The 23880-nt window shown below is 39.3% G+C and overlaps 1 protein-coding gene across 3 annotated transcripts in view; it reads right to left on the bottom strand.

Annotated features, from left to right (window-relative positions):
• The window catches only part of SCAF8 (SR-related CTD associated factor 8), a 66726-nt gene that overhangs the window by 22199 nt on the left and 20647 nt on the right, over positions 1-23880 (bottom strand). For 2 of the 3 annotated variants that reach the window (XM_053461275.1, XM_053461274.1), the window contains 15 exons: positions 23509-23639; positions 22858-23031; positions 22341-22417; positions 21794-21911; positions 20774-20902; positions 20402-20511; positions 20085-20278; positions 19814-19914; positions 19503-19616; positions 18581-18737; positions 18154-18305; positions 17479-17620; positions 17059-17130; positions 16408-16626; positions 12956-15846 (listed from right to left, as the gene is read on the bottom strand). In XM_053461275.1, the coding sequence (XP_053317250.1) occupies positions 14252-15846; positions 16408-16626; positions 17059-17130; positions 17479-17620; positions 18154-18305; positions 18581-18737; positions 19503-19616; positions 19814-19914; positions 20085-20278; positions 20402-20511; positions 20774-20902; positions 21794-21911; positions 22341-22417; positions 22858-23031; positions 23509-23639 (3485 nt within the window). In that variant the 3' untranslated portion in view covers positions 12956-14251. Of the gene's footprint in view, positions 1-12955; positions 15847-16407; positions 16627-17058; positions 17131-17478; positions 17621-18153; positions 18306-18580; positions 18738-19502; positions 19617-19813; positions 19915-20084; positions 20279-20401; positions 20512-20773; positions 20903-21793; positions 21912-22340; positions 22418-22857; positions 23032-23508; positions 23640-23880 lie in introns of those variants that run through there. The other variant, XR_008351193.1, reaches the window with a different exon arrangement.

The raw sequence follows: 23880 nt of genomic DNA, 5'->3' as shown, positions 1-23880 counted from the left end.
ATCTAGGTGCACATAGGGACCAGGCTGTAGTCCATTCCATCCCCGCTGGAGAATTTGATGAGAACTCCAGGGCCTTCAAGGTCCTTATGTATGGTGCATGTTCAATCCAATCTAATTAGAAATTAGCTCCCTCCACATTATCGAGGGTCCTAAATAAACATGCATACATTAACATACATACTCAGAGACTACAACCCACAAAAGAAACACAGAAAATGTGATGTTGGTAATAATTTATTGGAAAACCCTATGGTGTACTAATTTTAGGAAATTATTTTTATTTTTTCAAGATATGTTTAGAAACAAACATTGAGTATAAATATAAACTTACCAGGGTAATTACCAATGAATGCGTCATTGGTTACTTTGAAAGGACGTATATATTCTTGATACTGGACTAATCATAAAACAGTGTGTAATTGTTAAGTACATAAAGGAGAAATTGTTAGCAAATGTAGTAATAAAATGCCATACTTTGGTTTCCTTTTAAGCCAGATTTGGCCGCTTTTGGCCATAATCACCTTTGTCATATTTATAGAAGCAAACGTTTGCTTCGCTGATCCTCAACAAAAACAATACTGCCCCTTTAACTAGACTCCATTCTGTAAAGGGGTGTCTAGATATTTAACTCTCAAGATGTCAAGCATATATGGATAGAACATTGTAGAAACCAACGGAGCAAAAACAAAGGATGTTATGAAGATCCCAATCTAAGCAGCAAATAACTACATAATGTAGGTAAACCACAACATGACCAGTGTTTTAAAAGATGAGAGTCCTACACCCTGCTGAAGTTAACTCTGTATCTAAGTGTAGCATTAAACATATGTGGCCCAAACACAGAAATAATCTAGTACAATTTTTCTCCTTTATATTTTCTGCCAAGGACCCTTATGTCACACAGGTCTAGGTTGTTCCCCTAGAAAGTTATTTTATGTGTCTATACATTTAGAGGATCAAATAAAATGAAAGATTTGTTTGACTAACATGCTATAAAGCAGGGTTGTACTGAGGTAGGTCTTTATTTCAAAGGAGGAGAAATGTTACAACAAGAAAAAAACTATCCTCAATCTAAAATGAGGACTGATTAGACACAAGGAGAAAAAGGCAAACAAGATTGGCCAATAGTTTCTTATCTGTTGTCAAATGTTATGCTTTTATATAGGTCAGATATGTAGATTGAAACAAGGTGACCTTGCAATGAGCACTCAACTTCACCAGCAGTACACCTGACAGCCAAAGAGGTTCTCGCCTCCACTTGTTCATAATCAGCATGTCTTGTGATCTTCCTTCCTATATGTAACCATACAGACAGTGTTCTTAAGAAATAAATTAAACAATGCACGACACTCCCCTCTGCACTGATGTCATGCGGTTGGCTGGTGTCAAGAGAGATCTCCAATCTCACTCATTTAGAGCTGTATTGCACTAGGGAGGCCAGTCACCAAGTAGGGCGACCTAGTAAACCAACTATTTTGCCAGATCTGCCACCCTGGGTCTGTGCCACTGATTGTTTCCTCTTTCTGTGCTGTAGAGGATCTATTGGGTTTAGTATTTAACTCTTTGATGGTTCTCCAAGACTATCATACCTACTGTTTACCGCTTACATGGCAGCACTTTCAAAGGGTTCTTTTATTATGCTTAGGGATACTAGCGTTCTACAGCATTGCATCGCATTCCTAACCAACGTAGCTATTCTGACCCACTAGCAGCTGCCGCACCTATCACCAAGGATAGCTCTACAATCCTTAGATGAAGTCACCATGCATTCCAATGCATGTAATGTTGGCAGGCACAGCTGCTTCCAGCCTTACTGTTATGTTAGGGAGAGACTTCTGACATCTTCTGTGGGATTGGTGGGGAAAGTGGAGGTAGGTGCCTTGAAGACATGTTTTTAAACATGGAAGAGTGTGGGGAGTTGACTGGAATTTCTAATCATCGTAAACTGAGGGAGCTTTTACCCATATTACACATTTGGGGGCTTAGGGTGGTACCGTTTTTTCTTCAATAAAGCAGTGACTGTGAGACACTTGGAGAGTTGACACTGAAATGGGGGCATTGAATGTGAGGTTATAGGGGCTAGAAACTAAATAGGAACTGAGCCTAAAAATAGCCAGATGGCACCAGATAAAATCTTCCAGCATCTGACTATGCACAAGCTTTGACAAACTGTGTCAGAAAGATCGGGGCTATTTTACCCAATGGAGCAATTGAGTTCCTAGTTGGGATAAAGGGGCTGGAGTCCCAATTTGTGTTGGGCAACCATAAATAGATAAGCTGGAGCTGCCACTCTTGCATTAAGAAGGTTATGTATGTGCAAAAGATAAACTGTACCAAGTGAGCTCACACCACGTTCAAGAAGTAGAACTAGGCACCAAACATATGTAAGCTGATTTAGTGTGTATGATAATGGAGAGAGTTGGAAACAGCGGGTCTTTTCAAAGTTACGTAAATAATACTTCTGTTTGCAGTTAACTCAATGATGGCATCCTTCGAGCAGGCATAATGAAGATCCTCAGACCACAGCTGGTTGTGGGACAAAATCTCAGTAAACAGTGGACTTCAGCCACAGATACATTTTTTAAACTTGTCCCTGCCGGGGAAACTGAGACAAAATTTGGTCAAAATAAGCATAACTAATCAGGTTTGTATCCTATAGTTGGCTTTTTTTGCTTGAACTAACCTACAATGAACACACCTAATAAAGAAGTAACCTAATAGGGAGGAGTCAGCCATGATACACACAATCTTTAGAAACTTTATTACGTATTTTAATTTGCAAACATTCTTAAATAAATGAATGATCTACATTAAGTGGACAGGCTAAGAAGTCCATGTCTTGATCTGTGCTGCTACCGAGGCTCCTCCCTACCTTGGCTTGGGCCACTCCATACTCAAGCTGGGATAAGGTTCTATGACTGAATTTAGCATTGGTACACTGTTCTTTTAATTCTTTATCCAGGTCATAATAATCTGAACAGCAGTAGTTATTTTATTTTTTACCGTGGGGTCCTGTATATTCATGACACTTTCTTCCTGTCTCCTTGTACTGGTTCAAAATAGTTTTGAACCAGCATGGGGAGAGGGTAACGTACCCCGTGGTGAAACACTGTGCGGGAGCAGCCGGAGAGAATGCTGCAGGAGCAGTGAGAGGGTAGCGGGGATGGGATATATGTATGTGTTTGTATATATTTATGTATGGATGTGAGCATGAATGTGTAGTTGTTTGTGTGTATTTGTGTGTGTGAGCATGGATGTGTAGGTGGGGTGAGATGGAGTGTGTCTTAGTGAGTAAGTGAGTGTAATTTCTGTAAGTGTGTTTACATATGTTGTATGTTGAAAGGGTTGGGACCAAGGGTCAAAAAAAAACCCAGAGCAGTTGTGTGGGGGGCAATGATGGCACAGACTACCTGTTAAAGTTTGGGGCCCCCGGGGCAATTTTAACACCAGAACCCCATGGTTTCTAGTTACACATCTGTCTCTGTAGCTGGAGATACTTGTGTCACCATGAACACATGAAAGTTTCACTTTCTGCAAATAACCAACTTTCACACTTTTTATAAGGAACTTTGTAAACCAACCTGACCATAGTTCCTGAACAGCTCAAGCTATTTGTAATTTGCACGCACTTGTAATAAATAGTGCCCCCCTCAAAAAAAACATTGCAAAGTGAAAGGAACAAATAAATGCCTCCCTTGCTGAAAGAAAGAATAATTCTTATAATATGTATAATATAAACACGTGGCCATCAGAACTGTGTACATGTTATCATAATAATAGTGGAAAGCCCTTGTTCTACCACACCTGAAATATCAAACTTAAAGTAGAGAATCATCAAAAAGCTAGTTGAACTCTAGTTTGGTGAACAAAAAATATTGTTTCACAAATTCCCTCCAAAGTATGAAATATAATCTAACACAAAATCTGTATTTCCTGTACTATTAGGGAAAAGAAAAAATGTCGGTGCGTTAAGCTAGTCACAGGCTCAAATAATACAAATGTGTAATACGAGGCCTACCAAACAGGTGTAAGCATGCTGCAAAAACAGTGTATTGGCTGTACAATTGTTTCCTGTACTATTCCCAGAGGTGACAAGGTGTATTCACTAAGCTGGGAACTACAGGTTAACTACGTGATTTAAATCAGAGACATAGAGTCACTACCCACTGTATATAGGATTAATTGTGGCTGTGTTGCACACAAAAAGCATCAGACAGATGTTTTTGGGAACAAAATTATACAGCAGTTCCTCCTTCAAAATATACTTTCCTCTAGTACTTAGTTGAATCCATTGTTGGATACAAAGCAAGTGTCATTCTGGTAACCCTAGATCAAGTAATACCGTATTGGCTTGAATATAGGCCGCACTTTTCCCCCCCACTTTAAGTCTTTAAAGTGGGGGTGCGGCCTATATTCGGGGTCTAGCGCCCGACGCCCGGGACTGCATGTCGGGCAGGCAACGGGGTAAGGATACAGATCCCCCGCAGCGGTGCAGGGGACCTGTATCCTACTCTCTGATACGCTCAGAGAGCCTCCCCTGCCAGCACTTCCCTCGGGGGGAGTGCCGGCACGGGAGATTGTCCAAGCGCATCGCGCAGACGTTCACCGGCAGCGGCGATGAGCGTGAACGACCTCCGCTGCCGGCACGTCTGCTCAATGTGCTTTAACAATCTCCCTTGCTGGGAATTCCCACGGGGGGAGTCCCGGCAAGGGAGATTTTTTTAAAGCACATCTTGCAGACATGCCGGCAGCGGAGGTTGTTTCTGCTCGCATCGCCGCTGCCGGTGAACGTCTGCGTGAACAATCTTCCTTGCCGGTAGTGCCGGCACCGGAAGTTGAAGTGTTATGTGTAGATGTCCCCCGCTGGCCCCGCAAGACCCCGTGGAGTCTGCACCAGTAAGTCTGGTGGGGGGGGCATCTTGGGGACAGAGTGACAGCATATCTCGGGGGGGTACATCTTCGGGACAGAGTGGCAGTATATCTCGGGGGGGCAGAAACCTTTTTCATTAAAAAAGCACCTAACTTTTAGGGTGCGGCCTATGTCCGAGCCAATACGCAGGGCCGGCCCTATAATGGGGCAGACTGGGGCAATTGCCCCAGGCGGCACTTTAGAAGGGGCGGCACTTTGCCGCCCCAAGCGCTTTTTTTTTTTGAAGCGGAGGAGAGAGAGAGGGGCACCGAGTGGTTTTCGCTTACCCGCTCGGCGCCCCTCTCTCTCTCTCTCCTCTGCGGCGAGTCTCCCTGTTCGGTCCCGGTGCCGGCTTGTAATGCAGAGCGCCGGAAGTGACGTCAATTTCCGGCGCTCAGCATTACAAGTCGGCACCGTGGCAGAGCAGGGAGACTCGCCGCAGGACTGTTTAAAAGTAAGTACCTGGGGGGGGAATCGTAGATTATGGCGTCGGCGAAGTTTAAAATGCCCCCCCCGACGTCGGCGGGGGGGGGGGTTCTGTTTTAAACTTCGCCCCAGGCGGCGTTAAGTCTTCGGCCGGCCCTGCCAATACGGTATATACATACTATTTATTTTATCACACCAGCCTAAGGCTAGGTTTCCACTTGGATTTTTGTCCGGCATTTTTTTCTTGATGAAAAACGCCAGGAAAACTGCCAAGAAAACTGCCACTGCATTTACCTGCGTTTTGGCGTTTTTTCTGCAGTTTTTTCTGGCGTTTTAGCCTTTCTGTGGAAATTGCTTTTTTTGACCTTAGGCAGTTTTTCCAGCCTTTACAAGTTAGAAGTTTCACCCAGCTAAAAGGGATTAGGATAAATGGCAAGTATCTGCCCTCTCCTGATGTCATTTACTTGGTAGACCCTTTTGTCTCTTTTCTGTGGTTTGTAAGGCATGCTTTATTCCGAATGTCTGCTCCTCTGGGAAGATTGGCCCCAAATGATGGTGCAAATTGTTTGCTGTTGCTTTTGGCACGCAGGATCCGGTCGCGTATGTTTGTTTGTAATGGCATGTTTGTTCCAAATGGTGTAAAATTCAATATGAACCAGTCCAGGACTTTGTTTTGTGTGAAACTGTTTGTTTTCAGCCTATTTCTCGTAGGACACACAGATACTGGGTCCATCCTCTGCATTGTAACTGTGGAAAAAACGCCATAAAAAACGGCAAGACAATAAACCCACATGGCTTTTTCATGGCGTTTTTTTCTCTCCCATAGACTTCTATTGGAGAAAAACGCCATGATTTCCTTGCAAAAAACGCCAGAGTGTCAACATGCTGCGATTTTGAAAAACTGCCACAGAGCCCAAAAAAGCAGAAAAACGCCAAAGAGGACTGAAAAAACGCCAGACAGAAAAACGCTAAGTGGAAATGGCATTTTGCGATTTCCTATTGAAGAACAGCTAACATCTGGCTGCTGCGTTTTTCCACTAAAAAAACGCCAGGTGGCGCTATTGGCGTTTTTAGCAAAAAAAAACCAAATGGAAACCTAGCCTAAGGGCTGGGGCTTCCATGGGAAGCACTTTTGCATTATATATTTTTTTCTACATGATTACACTGTTTTTTGCACAGAGCAAGTGTTTTTTTTCTTCTTTACTTTTTGACATTTTATTAACCCCTTAAAGGCCAGGCTGTTTTTTACTTTTTGTACCCTTTGGGACCAAAGCTGTTTTAACACTTTTGCGGTGCTCGTGTTTAGATGTAATTTTCTCCTCATTCATTTAGTGTACCCACGCAAGTTATATATTGTTTTTTTCAGGACAAGAAGGGCTCTCTTCAGATACCATTTCTTTGATCATATTATCTAATTTCCTATAAAAAAATAATAAAATATGATGAAAAATTTTATAAAACACCTTTTCTCACCATTTTGTTCCCAAAGCGGGTCACAACAACCTCAATGTGTGTTCAGCAACATCTCCCGAGTAAAGTGATACCACCCATGCATGGGTTTGTCAGGTGTTTGGGGGTTAAAAGGCCACATTTTAGAAGTGTGCCCCCCCCCCATCTTTGAGCTCAGCAACTCCAATTTACCCCATCAAAGCATTCACTTCTTTAAAAACACCCCTTCGGTATTTGAAATTCTTTTACTTTAATTCTTTCCATGTCAAATTTTTAGCAAGATAAAACGCTAATTTTAGCACTAATGTTACTTTTTTATTTTATTCTTTTTGGACTTTTATTTTACATTTTGCTGGAACTGGATGGTTCATAATGCATAATTATCGCATTGTGATTAGAAAGGTGGGCATACCTGCATTCAACCTGCAGGTGGAGCCAGAGTTCTCTAGAGGGTCTTGAGACCCTCTGGCAAACTTTTCCAACTTTGTTATTCTCTTTTAAAGGACGCGCCACAATCTTGCGAGTGGCAAAATCACTTGCAGTGGCGGTTGTGACTGCTCTCCGGTCACAGCACGTCCTGGGGTGAGTGTTCGGTGTCGCTGAATGCCTCGTGATCGAGGGAGGGGCCAGACATGGCCCCTGATGCCAATCTCAGTGTTGCTACACCGTTTAAGCTTGTTTAATAAAATGGCGTGCGAGGCACATCATAGGTCCTCGCCTGACCATTTTGGCGTGACGTGCCTGACTCGTCAATGGACGTTAAGGGGTTAATACAATCAGATCGACTGACAAAGTACACTTTTTTTTGGACACTGAAAAGCAAAGGTCCGGCTTTTCTGGTGAGGAGGGGAGGAAGGTAGCTCCCCCCTCCTGCCTCTAGCGACTGTCTTAGTGGTTCTGACCCTTGTGAGGAGGAACCAAGAAGATCCGGCCCTCCTGCAGGCCTTATGGCTGGGGAGGGAAGGAAGGGGCCGCATATCCTTCGGGAGTGCGACCCTGAAGAAAATGAAGAAGGGGACCTGGTGTCGACCGCGGCCTTATGCACAAGTCACTTTTTTTCTTTGTTCTTCACAGCGGAGTCACTGACCTCGGGGCTTCAAAGAAAAAAATACATACTATCGCTTCTCGGCCTTTTGGCTAAGATCAAATGAGTACCTGAGAGAGATGGAAAGCTTGGTACTCTGGCTTTAGGCCTGGGATAGCATGAAGCCCCGAGGTGGTAATATGTCCAGGACTGGGTGATGTGCACGATGGTGCTGTGCGAGGTTAAGCGCACTTCATCTTTTTGTTGCACATTTCCGGTAAGCACTTTTTGCACCTTGGACCCCTCCATGCACTTTTTATTTTTGTATACCCTAGCCTTTCGGCCCGGTGTGCGGCGTATACAGGGTAAATGTTTTATCACACTAGCCTAAATGCTGGGGCTTCCATGGGGAGCGCTTTTGTATATATCCTTTATTCTAAAGACTGCACTGTTTTTTGTTGGCTTTTTTTATTGCACAGAGCACGTGTGTTTTTCACCTTTTGATTTTTATTGAAATTTTATTGATATAAATTGTTTGAGCAATACAGCACATGGTTTTTGTACACTGAAAAGCCAAGGTGGAGCCGGGTGTCCTAAAAAGGCCCAGTTTTTCTGGTAAGGAGGGGAGTTAGGTAGCTCTTCTGAGCAGACCCCTCCTCTTGCGACTGTTCCAGTGGCCTCAACCCCCGCAGGGGGGGACCAAGAAGAGCTGCCCCTCCTGCAGGCCTTATGGCCGGGCAGCGAAGGAAGGGGCCGCAAATCTTTCGTGAGTGCGACACCTGAAGAAAATGAAGAAGGGAACCTGGTGTCCACTGTGGTCTTATGGCATGTTGGCACTAGCCACTTTTTCCTTCGCTGCAGAGCCACTAATCTCGGGGCTTCCATAATAATAATAAAAAAAGGTATACATGGTATACACCTTAGTATGTCAGGTGAGAATTAGGATTTGCAGAGATTAAATGTTTACTGACCATAGTGTATTAAATAAAATGCTATCTATGAAGTACAATAAAAGACTGGTGGACTGACAGAATGGAGTCAGTGGTGGTAACAATTAAAAGAGACAACTGAGTGATTCCTTAAAACGAACACGCACATTAAAAATCCTGTTTAGAGTTACTTCTATTAGTTGTCATTGCACTTTGGTCTAGTTCTATTCCACACCCTATTTTCCCTCAAGATGTTTTACTTCTTGACCTTGTCCACTTCTGGATGCAGAAGAAGCAGACTATATTTATTATATCATGCTACACCCCACCATTTCTACTGTACCCACCAACAGGAGGCTTCTCTATCCCGGCCATTGGTTTTAAGTAAGGCAAAGTGTTCTTTAGAGTGGATAGAACTTAGTACCCATGTGGGACTGCAACTCATTACGAGATGAGCTGCTTGGACAAACGGTGTTGCTTAGCCAGCCCATTAACTAGATACACATTGTGGATTTTCTCTGCACTTTTTGGTACATATTTTTTCTTACCATATATTATTTCTTTCACTTTCTCTAACTAGATTTTACACCCCAATTGGACATCATCACATTTTTACCATAGGATACTTGCCTTGACTTTTGGCTGTGCCTTCAACTACAGCTATTTTAGCTCTCGTAATGTAAAATACTGCCTCATCTCTGCTGTCCTGTGTCAAGACAAACACTGTATTACAACAATACAGTGTGTACCGTAAGACATCTACCTAAAGATGGGAAAAAAATATCCATCTTTGAATTGAAATACTGCCATCTACTGGTGTTTATACATCTTTTTAAATATTTTACCTATAAATATATAAGTTGTCTTGGAGACAGCAGACTCATGATTATGAATGTCTGTTAAACCTGTCATTTCTTTCAGACTTGCTGGTGTAGAATTTCTTCACGTTCATAGGTAGTCCTTTCACTTTTCCATCAGACTATTTCTAACTGACCTGTAAGTAAAAAATTATATTGTGGAATGCTATGGTGTTTTATTAGTTAATGAATCAATATTGTGGAATGCTATGGTGTTTTATTAGTTAATGAATCAATCAAACCTTTTCCCCCTTATTTTTTGAATATTATGTATACATATATTAATATACTTTAGCACACTCCTCCCAACATTTTAGGTGTCCATATCAGGAGGCCTGAGCTGGGGCAAGAGACGGGGAGATGCCAGTTGCATGATCACCAAGCTCACCTTACCCATATAGCCACCCTGTGACGCTAGGCCAAGTGGGAGTTTCAATGGATTATTTTTTCCTTAGATTGTAGAGCTCCCTGGGCTATTCAGCCCATGATTCTCACTGCCCAAAAACTAGGCCTGTCCCGCCAAAAAAACAAAACATAACTTTTGAGTGGAATGCTTTTATTTCAGTTTTAATTTTAGATTAGTACCTGTTTTAGCATTCTGTGCTATTTACATTTGTAAACCAGCCTTTTTGTGATTTAATCCTTCAATCCCCTTAGAACTGTAGGTCCTTACAACTGTGGCAAAAAGCCCATTTGGGCATTGTTGCAGTCTGGACTCTCCTCTGTCAGCAGAAGCCCGTGTCATTGGCTTCCGGTTAACTGACTGTGTGTAATGGCAATAGGGGCTAGCACCGGTACATTAGCAGTCAAGGTATGCCTGATCATATGATTTGGCATTCCTTCTGGTAGGTGTCACTGCTGACCACCAAAAGTTCACTTGAGGACAGGAGAGCCTCTGCAGGCTCTCTCTAGAACCTGCTGTGCTTTCCCATTGCTCCCCCTTCTGGCTAATCACTGTTATTGCAATCAGCTATGGAGCCCTGCTTGCTGATCACATTGTTGATGATGTTGTCTGTACTGATTATGAAACAAAAAGAGAAAAACTTTAAGAAATGTTAATTAAATCAGTTATGCTAAAGACTTACATAAATATTTCCCCTTTAAGATATAATAACGCGATTATCAAACTAGGTTTCCGACTTAAAATAAGTCATCCCCAACCATAACCAAAGTTATGGGTGGTTGTTTTATTTAAATTTTTATTTTTTATTTAACATATTTGTGATTATCCTTTCCATTTTCCCAGATTGATAGGATGTTAATCTTCCTTTTCAGAGTTTTCCAGAGTGTTCCTCTTCCTGTAGAATTTAGCCTCCATTACTCAATTTTAATCTATTTAAACCACATGTTTGACCCCTTACCTATTACCTACTTTTAAATTGATCACTAGATGATGGTGTCCATTGTTAATTTACATCATGATAGCATATTACTTTGCACTTTAGCGAGACATGGCTCCAGTAAGCTTGAGTTATACTCCATTATGCATGTTCTCCTAAATAGGTGACAGCAGACAAGTTTTCAATAATAAAAAAAACCTCCTGTGATTATCGTATCAGTTGACCTAATGTGCATTATGTTCAGTTGGTAGATGTGAAAGCTCTTGAGCATAAATCTCAGTGTTTGACAGAGTCTGACATTATTTTTATATGGATTTTATGGCAACTTCCAAGAAACAAAAGTTGAACTTGTGTAATTGTTTAAATATTTTTGCAGATTGGTGCATCATTGGGGATCAATGATTCACATCTGTATAAGATTGTATATAAACTACATGTATGCTATTCACAAAGCATGGAAGAATAGCATACAAGTCACAAAGCTTTATGGCTCACCCAAGACAAATCCAGATGGCTGGTACCCTGAATGCAAATTCCAAAATATCCAACTTATTTACCAACAGCCCCATACTTCAGTTGTTATTAATAGTCTAGTGGCCATCTCAAAGCAGTTGACATGTTAAAAAGTGCTACTGCTAGTTAAACAGACAACTTAACATACACTCTTACGAAATGAGAGAACAACCATACACGCACACTCGTCCTACAATGATGTGAACCGAGCAGTTTATCACACTTCCTATTACAAAAATTGGACCGCAGCTGGGAAAATCCCAGAAGCCAGGTATATGTATAATATGTATAATATATATATACCACTTAATAATATGGTAACAAACACCGTGTGTGAATAGTTACAAGTCATTAGCAGCACATTATTAGCGACAAGTACAAAGAGCCTACTTGTGCACCAAAATGTATTGCCTTCCCCCAAAGACCTGGGGCCTAAAAAACACGTGCCACATAGGCCAACTTTATGCTTCCAACACCTATGTATTGAGTTATATAACTCCATCATTTTCTGCAGCACCTATCTGCAATGGTAAACCACAAGCGTGACCACTATTTATTGTATCCTTTAATATAGTGGCCACAGACTGCAATCACAGCTTGAGCATAGAAATGTCAATGTCTGGCTTCTGTGCAGCCCTCGACGTCTGGAGTTGTATCTTCCTTCTAATACACGGATCCCTTGTTATTTCGAAAACCTCAAATTCTATCTTTCCTTTGCTACAACTATGGTACTAGCAGGATTACAAGGAGTGTTGGTGTATACGTATGTAGTCCTCTGAATAAAAATATTTCATTAAAAACCCTACATTAATGTTCAGTGTTGCTATCTATATGTACTATGCTTTCCCTCCTGTATCAAGAAAGGTATATATCATATATCATTTATATATATATATATATATATATATATATATATATATATATATATATATATATATATATATACACATACATACTCAAATAGAAGACTTCACTATTTTTTTTACATTTTTATTTCTACAGAGCTAGCTACAAAACTTTATAAAACACTAGAGGAGGAGTTTGTGGTTCCAACCCTCTAACCTCACCATGAAGTAGGGAAGGCCAACTACAATATCTTCACCTTCAAAAGAAATTGGGTTGGCCCTTCATAATTGAATCAGTTAAAATGTTTGCTTTTATAAACATTCCCAGAGTAATACTGCTGTTCCTTAGTGGGTTTACAGCATATTTAATCCAATTTTGATAGCACTCACAAGTATTTGGATGGATATATTGGCTCAATGTATGAATACCTAGTGGGTCCATCAGAGACTAATACAGGTTGAAGTTTCAATTAATCAGGATAGGAAACTAATAGAAAGTTGTTTATCCCATGGTTTATCTACAATTCCACATATTAGTGGAAACCTTTTATAGCAATTTGTAACTTGCATAAATCCTATGATAAAATGATGCTATTAATACCTCTTAATTATAAGAGAACTGTAGATCTGAAAATACTGTAAGTTACACGTAAAACCATCAACTACAGCAATTATTTTTAATGTTTGGTAATCATTATTACATCATACATTCCCGTTTTTGTTGAAAACATGTAGCAATGAATGCAGAAGAGGTCATATTAACACAACAAATTCAAAGACCCAGGCCAGATATTTTCTAATCGCATTTCAAGGGGGAAATCAATGTAATAAAACACTGCAAAAATGAATATTATCCCTGGATACCAAATGATAAAATGTACAAAGAAAAATATATATATAAAATAAAAAAAAAGAGAGGAAAAATGTCTTCTGATGAGAAATGCTCTGGTTCATCATAACAGAAGATGGCTGTCCCTCCAGATTAATATTTGGAAGATTTTTCCATCAGAAAAAAAAGGAATACATATGTTGGCATCAATGTTGCGTAAAACCAAGGAATACGTTGTTCTGTACCACAAAAAATAAAATAAAAAAAATTAAAAGAAACGGGCATATGTTTCTTTCCAAGCGGCGAATACGAGCAGCGATAATCCGCCATGTTTGCTCAAGAAACTGAGAAATGACCAAGTTCTTGCATACATTTCAACAACTCTCCAGTTGTTTAAACATGCCTAAGTAAAACATTTAAATCACATTGCATGTTAAAAAAAAAATACAATACCTGGAACATTGTTATCAAACAAATGTTTTATTAAGATCTAAAAACAAAATGCACCCGACATTGAAACATACGTTTTTCATGTAATTTTTTTTTTTTTTTTTAAACTCACTGCAGTACAAGAAACAATTCACAGACACTTAACTGTATTATTACAGGGATCGTGTTGTTGTTGATTTTACAAAATATTTTTTTTCTCCTTTCTTTTGTATCTTAGTACTGCGAACGGCACAGACTGCCAGTGCTATTTTTTGAGCCAAATTGCAGGAACGTGGGATTAATCACAGCTTTGGCCGCTTGTTAAAATTCAAGAGCAGCCTGAAATGCACATTCAGTTCCAACATCCAACCCAACGGTAGCATTAAAAACTGTTATTCTTCCATAGGAAGTCTTGTTGACGGACATGTTGTTAAAGATTTGTTTTTAGGTTAAAAGCAAGTGGGGCAATGTTTTTGATTCCTAATTCAGAAATAAAAAATAAAAACAAATAGCTCTAACTATCATGTTCAGAGTAAGAGAAGTCTATATAAGTCAGTTGTACAGTTTTAAAGGTGAACAGTAACGTCAGATTAATTTAATTCTGGCTGACAATGAGAAAACTAGTAAGGTCCAGTCAGCCAATAATCTATTACAGAGAGATGACAACTTTACAAAAGGTTTCATTACCTACTGAGTGATGATTATGTTCCCTCATTTTCTGTGCTTTCAACCACTGGTTGACTTTCTATTTCTGGTTTCTTGTCATCTTTCTCTTCGTCCAGCTTGACGGAAGATTCTGGCTGTTCACAAAGTTCAGGTTCATTTGATTTTTTAACAGTTTGTTGTGGACTACTGGTTTCTCGGTTTTCTCCATTAACCTGAGGAGCATCCTCCTCTTTATGAGTTGTGGTCGCCTCAGGGAAGTATTCAAAAACCTGTGGCTGAGGAGGCATCCAATTTGGTGGCCGCTCTCGCCCAAAACGGTTGCCATTGACCTCTCTACGGAAACCAAAATCACGATCATCTCTGTCTCTCTGTCTTTCCCAAGGTCGACGGCGGTCATCAAAATCCCTATGAGCATCTTGTTCAAATCCCCTGTTCCAATTTGGAATATTTCTAGGCTCCTGTCTGTAGTTTCCATGGTGATATCTTTCATCGTGGAAGCCTTTTGGGCCTCCAAATACAGGAAAAGAATGTTGTCTTTCATCAAAATCACCTCGATGTCCCCAAGGTTTATCAGGTGGAAAATGTACTTGCTCCCTCCTACCAACACCATCTGGAGGCGGCCTTGCAAAATGATCTCTGCCATCAGTAGGTGGTCTGCCAAAATGATTGTGATCGTCCAATATAGGTCGTCCATAATGATCTCTGCTTTCTATATGAGGTCTTCCAAATGGATCACGTGTTTCTATTAGTGGTCTACCATAGGGATCCCTTCCCTCTAATGGTGGTCTTCCAAAAAACTCCCTAACTTCAAGTGGATGCCTTACAAAAGGTGGCAAATCTACTGGATGACCTCCAAAATGCATTCTTGCATCTATTGGTGGCCTTAATGGACTGTCTTGGCTTTCTGAAATGTTTGTTCCCTTTATTTCAAATCCATGAGGACCTGGTCCCCTTCTGTTTTCATGAGGGTCCATCTCTGGTTTCCTTTCACTATTATGAGATTCTTCAGGAGTTAAATGGCCTACAGATTCAGAAATAAGTTTTTCTTGGCCCTCAGAAGGATCTACAACAGCCATATCCTGTGGCTCATGATCATCTTCTCCATGCCCTACTTTAACGTCCCTTTCCTCAGCAGAACCTGCAACCTGATGTTCTTGGCTACCTACAGCTTGGATCCTCTCATTGTCATTTTCACCTGAAGGTGATGGACCATGAGTCTCACGGCTTTCTATTCTGGGAAATCGATAATCTTGATCACCATCTTGCTGAATGTTATTATTTGAAAGGGGGATACTTTTTTCTTGTTCATTAGCAGTATCTGTGTTTGACCTTCCTTGAACTCCATAAGGTCTTTCGGGACAGGGAAAAATATCACTTGGAGGGAAAGGCATTGGATGGACATGGGGTTCAATTAGTGTGGGAGGAAGCATGCTCCTTGGTGGAGGTGGTGGAGGCATCCCTGGTTGCAACATAGCAAATCTTGCCGTAGGTGGCTGTGGCAGTAACCCCTGACGAATATCCAAATAAGGCATGCCAGCCACTCGACCATGCATGTAAGGATGGACAGTCGCAGTGAGAGGAGGCTGAACACCCAAAACTCCAGTGCTGCTTACCACAGTAGTTTGAGCATCTGAAAAGCACACAAACAAATCACAAACGTCATATTATTGTACAGAACTATGTTTTGAATGGCAAGTACCTTAACTTTTATAAGCCTAAAGAAGACAACTTTGAAGCCTACAAAGTTATTTATACACAGTTGTATTTTTGTATGTGTAAAACTGAAGATTAAAGCAAATCTGTCATCGAAAGTGCTGTGCTTCAAAGGAGACAATGTGTGTATGTATAATTATATATATATACATACACACACACACACACACACACACACTTCTATACCCGTGCAAGGAACCATGCTGCTATTGCACCCATAATGCTTTGCTCTATGAAAGTGCTAGTCGGGTGAACACATTTTTTTATTTTTTTTATTTTATTAAACCTAGGCATCTGCTTTCCAGCGATGTAAGGTATTTTGAGCAGGATCCTCCTTATTTGATGTTTATGTAAGTCATCATGTTATGTTATATACCAATTGATATGTCCCCTCTACCCTCTATACAGCGTTGCGGAATTAAACAATAAATAATAATAATGTTGCTTAACACTTAAGCGTGCATAATAATATACTTACTACTGACTGCTGTCCTTTCAGACGATTGCTGTTCTGCTGGCTGTGATCTTTTTTCTTCTTGTTCTTCTTGATTACTTGCCGCAGGATTGAAAATAGACTGTGTTGACACTGTTGCAGTAGCTTGAGAAGTCACAACTGACCCAACAGGTAACATTAAGTTCCCGTACGAAACGTCTTTCATGGCATCTGGAGGCAATTGCATTTGTGGATGGACCAAAGCTGTAAAATATAGCAAGGGATTAAAGTTTATTCAGTCTACTTTATGTGAATAACTTTGTTAACGATGCAATAGCAATTAAGGAATGAATTACATTGTTGGCTGAAAATTCAGCATGCTTATGTTACCAGTGCCTTTTTCTGCTATGCACATTAAACACCCCTGAGCGTCTCAATTACAGAGTAAACTTTGAGGCTCTGTGCCAAATGTATAGAATTAAGACAAGCAGGGATCCCCTGGTAATATAATAGGAACAACCACATCTCACAGTTTTGCCTTTGTGGATATGAAAAACAGGGCATATCAAGTCATCATTAGTGAACCATACAAAGAATATGATGGTAAAGATTATGGATTTATCGGATACAATTTCAAGTGTGGTAATTTGGCAATTCTGACATTTCCATTCCATGGCAGGTAACTTTATCCCTTACCTGTTGAAATAGCCGAGTTAATAGCAGGAGGAGGTGGAATAGCAGGAGGGGGTACTGGTGGTGGAATGAAACCTGTAGAGTATAAACAGGTGACTGAATACATCAAGCACATATTTTTATGGCTGGTTAAGAGTACAGTCAAGCATCAATAGTTTACCAGTTATACAAAGAAGAATGGTACAATGGTCTGAAACTGGTGAAGGTTAAAAGTAGAGACCTAAGAAAGGTAATCAAAAAGAGACCTAATTTGCAAGATCCTGTATGCATAGACCTGTCTGCATATGTAAAATCTTTATACATTACGGAATAAGTCACACATATCCCTAAATCACAAATCTCACTCTTATTGATAGTTGGAATGTATGGTACGATATGCTACTTCAATGCCAACAAATACCCATACAATAAATTAACACATACCTGGTGGTGGTTGTGCGGGGTTGAAACTGGCACGTAAAAATGGAGGAGGTGGAGGGATAGTGGTGAATCCTGGTGGAGGAACCGACATGGAGAACGCAGGGGGGACCAGGCTCACAGCTGGGACTGTTGGACCAACTGGGATCTGTTTTTAACGCAATAAAAAAAAATGAAGATTCATTTCAACAACATCATTACACAATGGTGTTGTTCCATCTACACAAACACCTTTTTGACTAAATGTAGCATTGGAGACATTATTCCTTGTGCTACAAGTGAATTATTGTGTCATTCATCATCTTTCATTTGTGTCACGTGACACAAAAGTGGGTACTGATATATGATTGCTATAAAAAGTGAAAAAGCTCAATACAATGGTTCTGTGTTGTTTTGAGGCGATTAAATTTAAGATTCCATAATAAAATGACCATGCTAATGTTTATTTACATATTCAATGTTTTTTCTAAATGCCACACCAAAAATGGCAAAGCAAGGAAGGCATGAAGACATCAGTAAGAAATAGATATGAATTAAATAAATTGTCAAATGAAAGATAAAATTCACAGGTGAGAAAAACGCAGAAATGAGGATGATAACGTAGGCTGAACGTCACGTCTCTCCAGCGGCATAGCACCATAGTCGAACCCGGCTAGGCACTTCGGTCTTATGCTTCTTTACCTGCAGCATCGCAACTGGCTGAGTGTAGGCCTCCGGTTGTGTAGTTATAATTGCGTTCTTATGGACAACAGGACTCTGAACATTTGTAGTTACAGGAGTGGGTGGTGGCTCTTTTACAGTAGCGGTTTCTGTGTTTCTCTGGGTTTCCCATTCTGGAATACAAGATATATAGGTTTTGTTGTTGATGGAAGTATTTCATAAAAAAGCCCAGTGCGTGTGCCTTCTTTAGGCGACCTGGGCAGTGAAATACGCCAATGAACTGAAGCAGAGTGCAGATAGTGTGGACATTATTTTATGTATGTATGTATGTATGTATGTATGTATATATATATATATATATATATATATATATATATATATATATATATATATATATATATATATATATATATATTACGCACACATACACACAGATTTGTTTTTTTACCATTATTTACGGTCTCCTGGTCAATCATTCCACCTTCTGCAAAGTCATCCAGATCATCCAGTTTAACTTTCTCCCATGGGATATAAGTTACCCCAATATCAGCATCCCAGAATTGTTTGTATTCTGTCTTCACACCTTTATTTAAAGCCCAGGCAATCTAGATGAGAAAAAAAAATATTTACCGTAAAATATATATTTGTGTCCTTGAATAATCCATTTTTAAACATTTTTAACAATTTTCTTTTTGACAAAATAACACGTTCAGATATTCTATAGTGTTCAGTTATATTTGTTTACATTGTGGTTTATATATTTTGTACAACTTGTACTAACGAATTGCTACAAAAAAAAAAAAGAGAAAGAAATTAATGATAAATTTTAAGACGTTCGGGCATCTGATCAAAAACTATATTTTCACAGCCTTCACACTTAACTACCGTATTTGCTCGATTATAAGACGACCCCCCAAAATCTGAATATTAATTTAGCCGGGGCAGCGTGTAGACGTCTACGCGATTCGTGTAGGCAACTTCCGCTGCAGCCGGAAGGAGGTGCAGTTAGCAGCGGGGGTTGTCTGCGTCCATCGCGCAGACCTTCCCCAGCTGTCAGTGAGGAGAGTTCCCCGGTAAGTTTGGGGGGGCATAAGACAGGAGGATCCAGGTCCCCTGCAACGCTGCGGGGGACCTGGATCTTAGTCTCATAGTCAGACCTATTTGAGGTCTGATTAGAAGACAACCCCGATTATAAAACGAGGGGTCTTTTTCAGAGCATTTGCTCTGAAAAAAACCTTGTCTTATAATCGAGCAGATATGGTAATATTTATCAACTGGGATGTATGTGTGAAGCATATTTAGGACTCATGCATCTTACAGCGGTTTCTTTCCATTTTATCCAATACATGTCACTGAGACACTAAACAAACCTTAATAATTTTGGATCCAATTTTGCAGGAGCCAGCACTAAGCTTCTGAAGTGCTCGGAAAGCATCTTGCCTGTGAACCATGCAGACATAAGCACAACCTCTTGGCGGAATCATCTATAAGGATAACATGTTATCAATAAATTAAGAAATGTAAAAATGAAAACATGTTTTGATATGTTTTATTGTTAAAAAATGTAACTTATACAATAATGTTTTTAACTTTTAAGTAAAGATATGTTTCATTCTATTTAAAATTTGATTTATATCACATCAAGTGCATGTCACACAAAAAAAGTAGCTCTGCTACTTACATTGATTGATTCAACTTGACCAAACTCTTCAAACACGTTGGTCAAATCTTGCTGCGTTGCCTTTTTGTCAACCTGACCAACCCACAGTGTGGTACTGCACACTAACAAAAGGGTACAGGAAAAAAAACATTACATTTGCACATACCATTTTGGTAACAAACATCAGAGGATCTGCTAACGCATGATTTATTTACTGAAGTGATCCTATTTTATATATATTCCTGTATTTTAAAGATGTTAGTATAAAAGTTTCCAAGCTCGGTTTGCATACCACTCAGCGTTTTGGATCTTATAGGAGGCAGGCCTTTTTTCTGCCGTTCTTTCTCCCTCTCTCTTGCTCTTCTCTCACTTGAGTACGATCTGGATGTCTTCCGTTTTCTTTCCCTGGATCTCGAGCGAGAGCGTTTTCTGTGTTTACGTTTTCTCGAACCAGAACGTGACCTTGACCTCCTTTTTCTCGGTGACCTTTGGAACATGTCATAAAGAAGTAGTAATCATGCATTTTTGTATTTTGGGGATGGATTTGATGTATGGCAAATCCAAAACTACTATTTACAGGACTAATCAAATGAAACAATGATTGTGTACCTTGAACGAGACTTTGAACGTGTCCTTGGCCTTTCATCTTTCATTAACTTCTTTTCCTCTTTTTCAAACATCTCCTCACTTACATCCTGCATTTCCTCAATTTCCATATCCTTATAATAAGAAGAAAATGTTTTATTTTTGTGTATATAACAAAAATCAATAAATATACATATATTAAACTTGGCTGTACAAACTCTTAATCACCAAAGCAGTAATTGAAACCTGACCTAGTTCCTAGCGGTTTATAAGAACGAATGCGATGAATGCGATGAATTAAGGATAACTGATACTGAGCAATTCAATTGCATTTTTTATATAACCATATAGAAAGACAACTGTATATTGAAAACTGATTAGTCTTGGTATTTTCACCTCTTGCTGCATGTTCATTGAGGCATGGATTTGCGGTTCTTGTTCCAGAAATGGCTGCTGGTTGTCATCCTGAGAAGGTGTAGCAGAATTTTCAGATTCAGATACTTCCTGGTTTTCCTGAGCTGCCACCTAGATGAAAACATTGGTATAGAACATCACAATGGCTATGTTTATATTATCTTTTAATTACATCACATTAACAATTTATGCAGTGATTATTTTGCAGTACATACATTCAAAGAGTATGGCAAAACTAGAACTGACAGAGTAAGACAGACCAGTACATTAGGTAAAAGGGGCATTGATACTGTTAAAACCAGAATAATTCACACATTTTAGCCTTTCAAAATTATGCAAATGTATTTTATCCACATCAACACTCTTTTTACCCAACCTCAACAAACAAGGTTTACTAAACAGTGGATTTGTAAAATCTGTGATGCAATAGTTTATATTAAAATATTTTTGTGTATATCAGTCCCCTTTATTACACTTGTATCAGGACAATCCAATTCCTCCCATTGTCGATTGAACATAGTTGTATCTGAATCAGATGGACCTTCTAATCACAAACAAAACTGTGAAGCTCAGAATACCTGCTTGTGTTTTGGTTTTAAAGATCTAAATGACAGAATACACTATGTTCTGATGTTTGCATGTAGTTTGGTTTTCACATATATAAAATAAACAAACACTATTTAAAAGGGACAAGGTGATGGACAATTAACCTAACTAGCTGACCTGATTACATTATGCTTATATATAAGTCCTCAACTGTTATATTTGCAGGTGTACTTAAATCTAAATTATAGAGAAGGTTTATCTTACTATCTTAATCTTAATATTCCTGTTCTTAGAAGTATTTTGCAGTTGTGTATCTCAGTCAATGACGGAGGTTAAGCTATCAACCATGGCCTGTATGTCACCGACTGTTTCAGTACATGACCAGAGAGGGAAAAAAAATTGGAGTTTGTTAAAAGTCTTCCCTTCTTCACCATAGGAAACAACAATATACATTACCTTTGGGGTATGCTGATGCTCCATGAACTGCTGTCGAAGATGCTCTAAATTTTGCTGCTGCAAATGTTCGGCAAGTTGATGAAAAATTGAGTGGTTCATGGACTCGGACACCAGAGGCCTGCAAGAGACAAATTAAGACATATAAATATTGTATCCTCAGCGGCTGCTGAAGCACATATGACCAATGTTTAGTTGGTTACTTGGCTAATTACATGCAACTCTTCTGAAACTGAACATAAGCCTATAATATAATCACACAGAAAAATAAGTGACATCACTAATGTATTCGGTAATACATCTACCAAACGGTGTCTAGAGTTAAACCAACAGCAGTTTAAATTAGCTCAACAGAACATGAAAAAACCTGAAAAACACACTTACAAATATTTAAAAGGATTAACTGAAATAAAGACACTGCTGAAACATGTATGTACAAGGTACAAACTGCAAAAGGGCACTTTGTTTATTTTCCAAGCTCTGTTAGAAAAATACACACACACTATATATATATATATATATATATATATATATATCCTTATATCCTTACATCTGTGAGGTCTCCTTTTTTGTCTCTTCCGTTTGGTCAGAACCATCTGTAAAATCTCCAAACCTGTCCATGAGTTTCTAAAAAATAAAAACACTCAGATATAAATAGCTGTTAACTACTTTAGATAGGATACTATATCTACCTAAATTGGATTCTGTTAAAGGCCTCCTGGGAGTCATTGAGTTACAGCCAGATATAAACACAATGTAAAGGGTGGAAAATCCTCTATCATCACAGAGTGAATTGTATCATTAATAGACAGTGTACAAAACCGGCGTTTTTCTGCATTAAATAAACGCCAGTACATGGTCATACCACATCGTATAGGTGTGAGTTTAATCTATTTACTAGTTAAGATTTATATTTAAGGAATCAAGCGGCAAAAGTGTTGCTCACAGGGCAAAGGCGGCTGGATTTTAACCGATTGGTTATAAAACTATTTTCAACTTGCAAAACTATACAGATATACAGTTTATATATTTAACTTATATGGATGAGTGCGCATTGTAAGAGGTACCTTGCTGAGAGACATGCTTTGTTCCAGTGGGTTGAGTGTGTTGGTTGCAGCTGCAGCCGTGAGTTGAGCTGTAAGCGCCTGCAGTTGAACTACTAGACCAGCATCTAGTGCCTGAAGAAGAGACGGCTGGGGCTTCTGTTGCTGAACATGCAAAGACTGGACCAATTGCTGAAGCTATAGTTAATGTAATACATAATAATAATGTAAAAAAAAAAAAAAATTTTAATACTCATTTACTTTACAGTGCAGTCGTTGCTATGTACTGAAAATTCCAAAAGCAATTTTTACAAATTCAATTGTAATATATAAACATTTAGAAAATCAGCATACTGGGGAAAAACTAAAAATTCCCAGATGACGTTAAAGTCATTAATTAATAAATATGCTAAACTTAGTACAGTGCCTTTTTTCTCAAATGTATACTGAAACTAAATCTTAGATTTCATTTTTTTTTTATTGAAATAATGGTAACACTACCTATTTTTACAAAATGCTATGGATTAAGTAAAGCAGGAGCATTCACAATGCATTTTAATGTATTGACTCTGCCCGTATTTTAACACTAGGTGTCAGAAGAACACTAGGATTTGGAAATGTACGCTGGTTGTGATTTAAGCCCCTGTTGATCTCTTCCACATTCAAAGGGCTTACCTGCTGTCCCTGAGGGCTCTGTAGAATCTGGGCCACAGCAGACAGTGTATCAGTATTGGTAATCTGAGCAATCCATGGGTCGGGAATACCCTGTACAACATTAGCTGGAGTTGCTGGGGTAGCAGGAGTACCTTTAAAACAAATTCACCGTAGTTATTTGATAAAGTTGCGATTTCCGTGACTGTATTTATACTTTTCCTGGCTCATAACCCCATAACCTCATCATTTCCTTTTGTGATTTTGTCCCTTACTTTCTTCCTTAATTTTGGTTCAGCTTTAGCCATTCAAATGTTTACATACATACACATTAGTAAGTGCAACAGGAAAATATATCACAGATTGCGGATCCAAATACCCGTCAACCCTATTATA

Source organism: Spea bombifrons, chromosome 3 (genome assembly GCF_027358695.1).
Source record: "Spea bombifrons isolate aSpeBom1 chromosome 3, aSpeBom1.2.pri, whole genome shotgun sequence".
Classification (NCBI taxonomy): domain Eukaryota; kingdom Metazoa; phylum Chordata; class Amphibia; order Anura; family Pelobatidae; genus Spea; species Spea bombifrons.
This window is presented reverse-complemented; position numbering and strand designations above follow the sequence as displayed.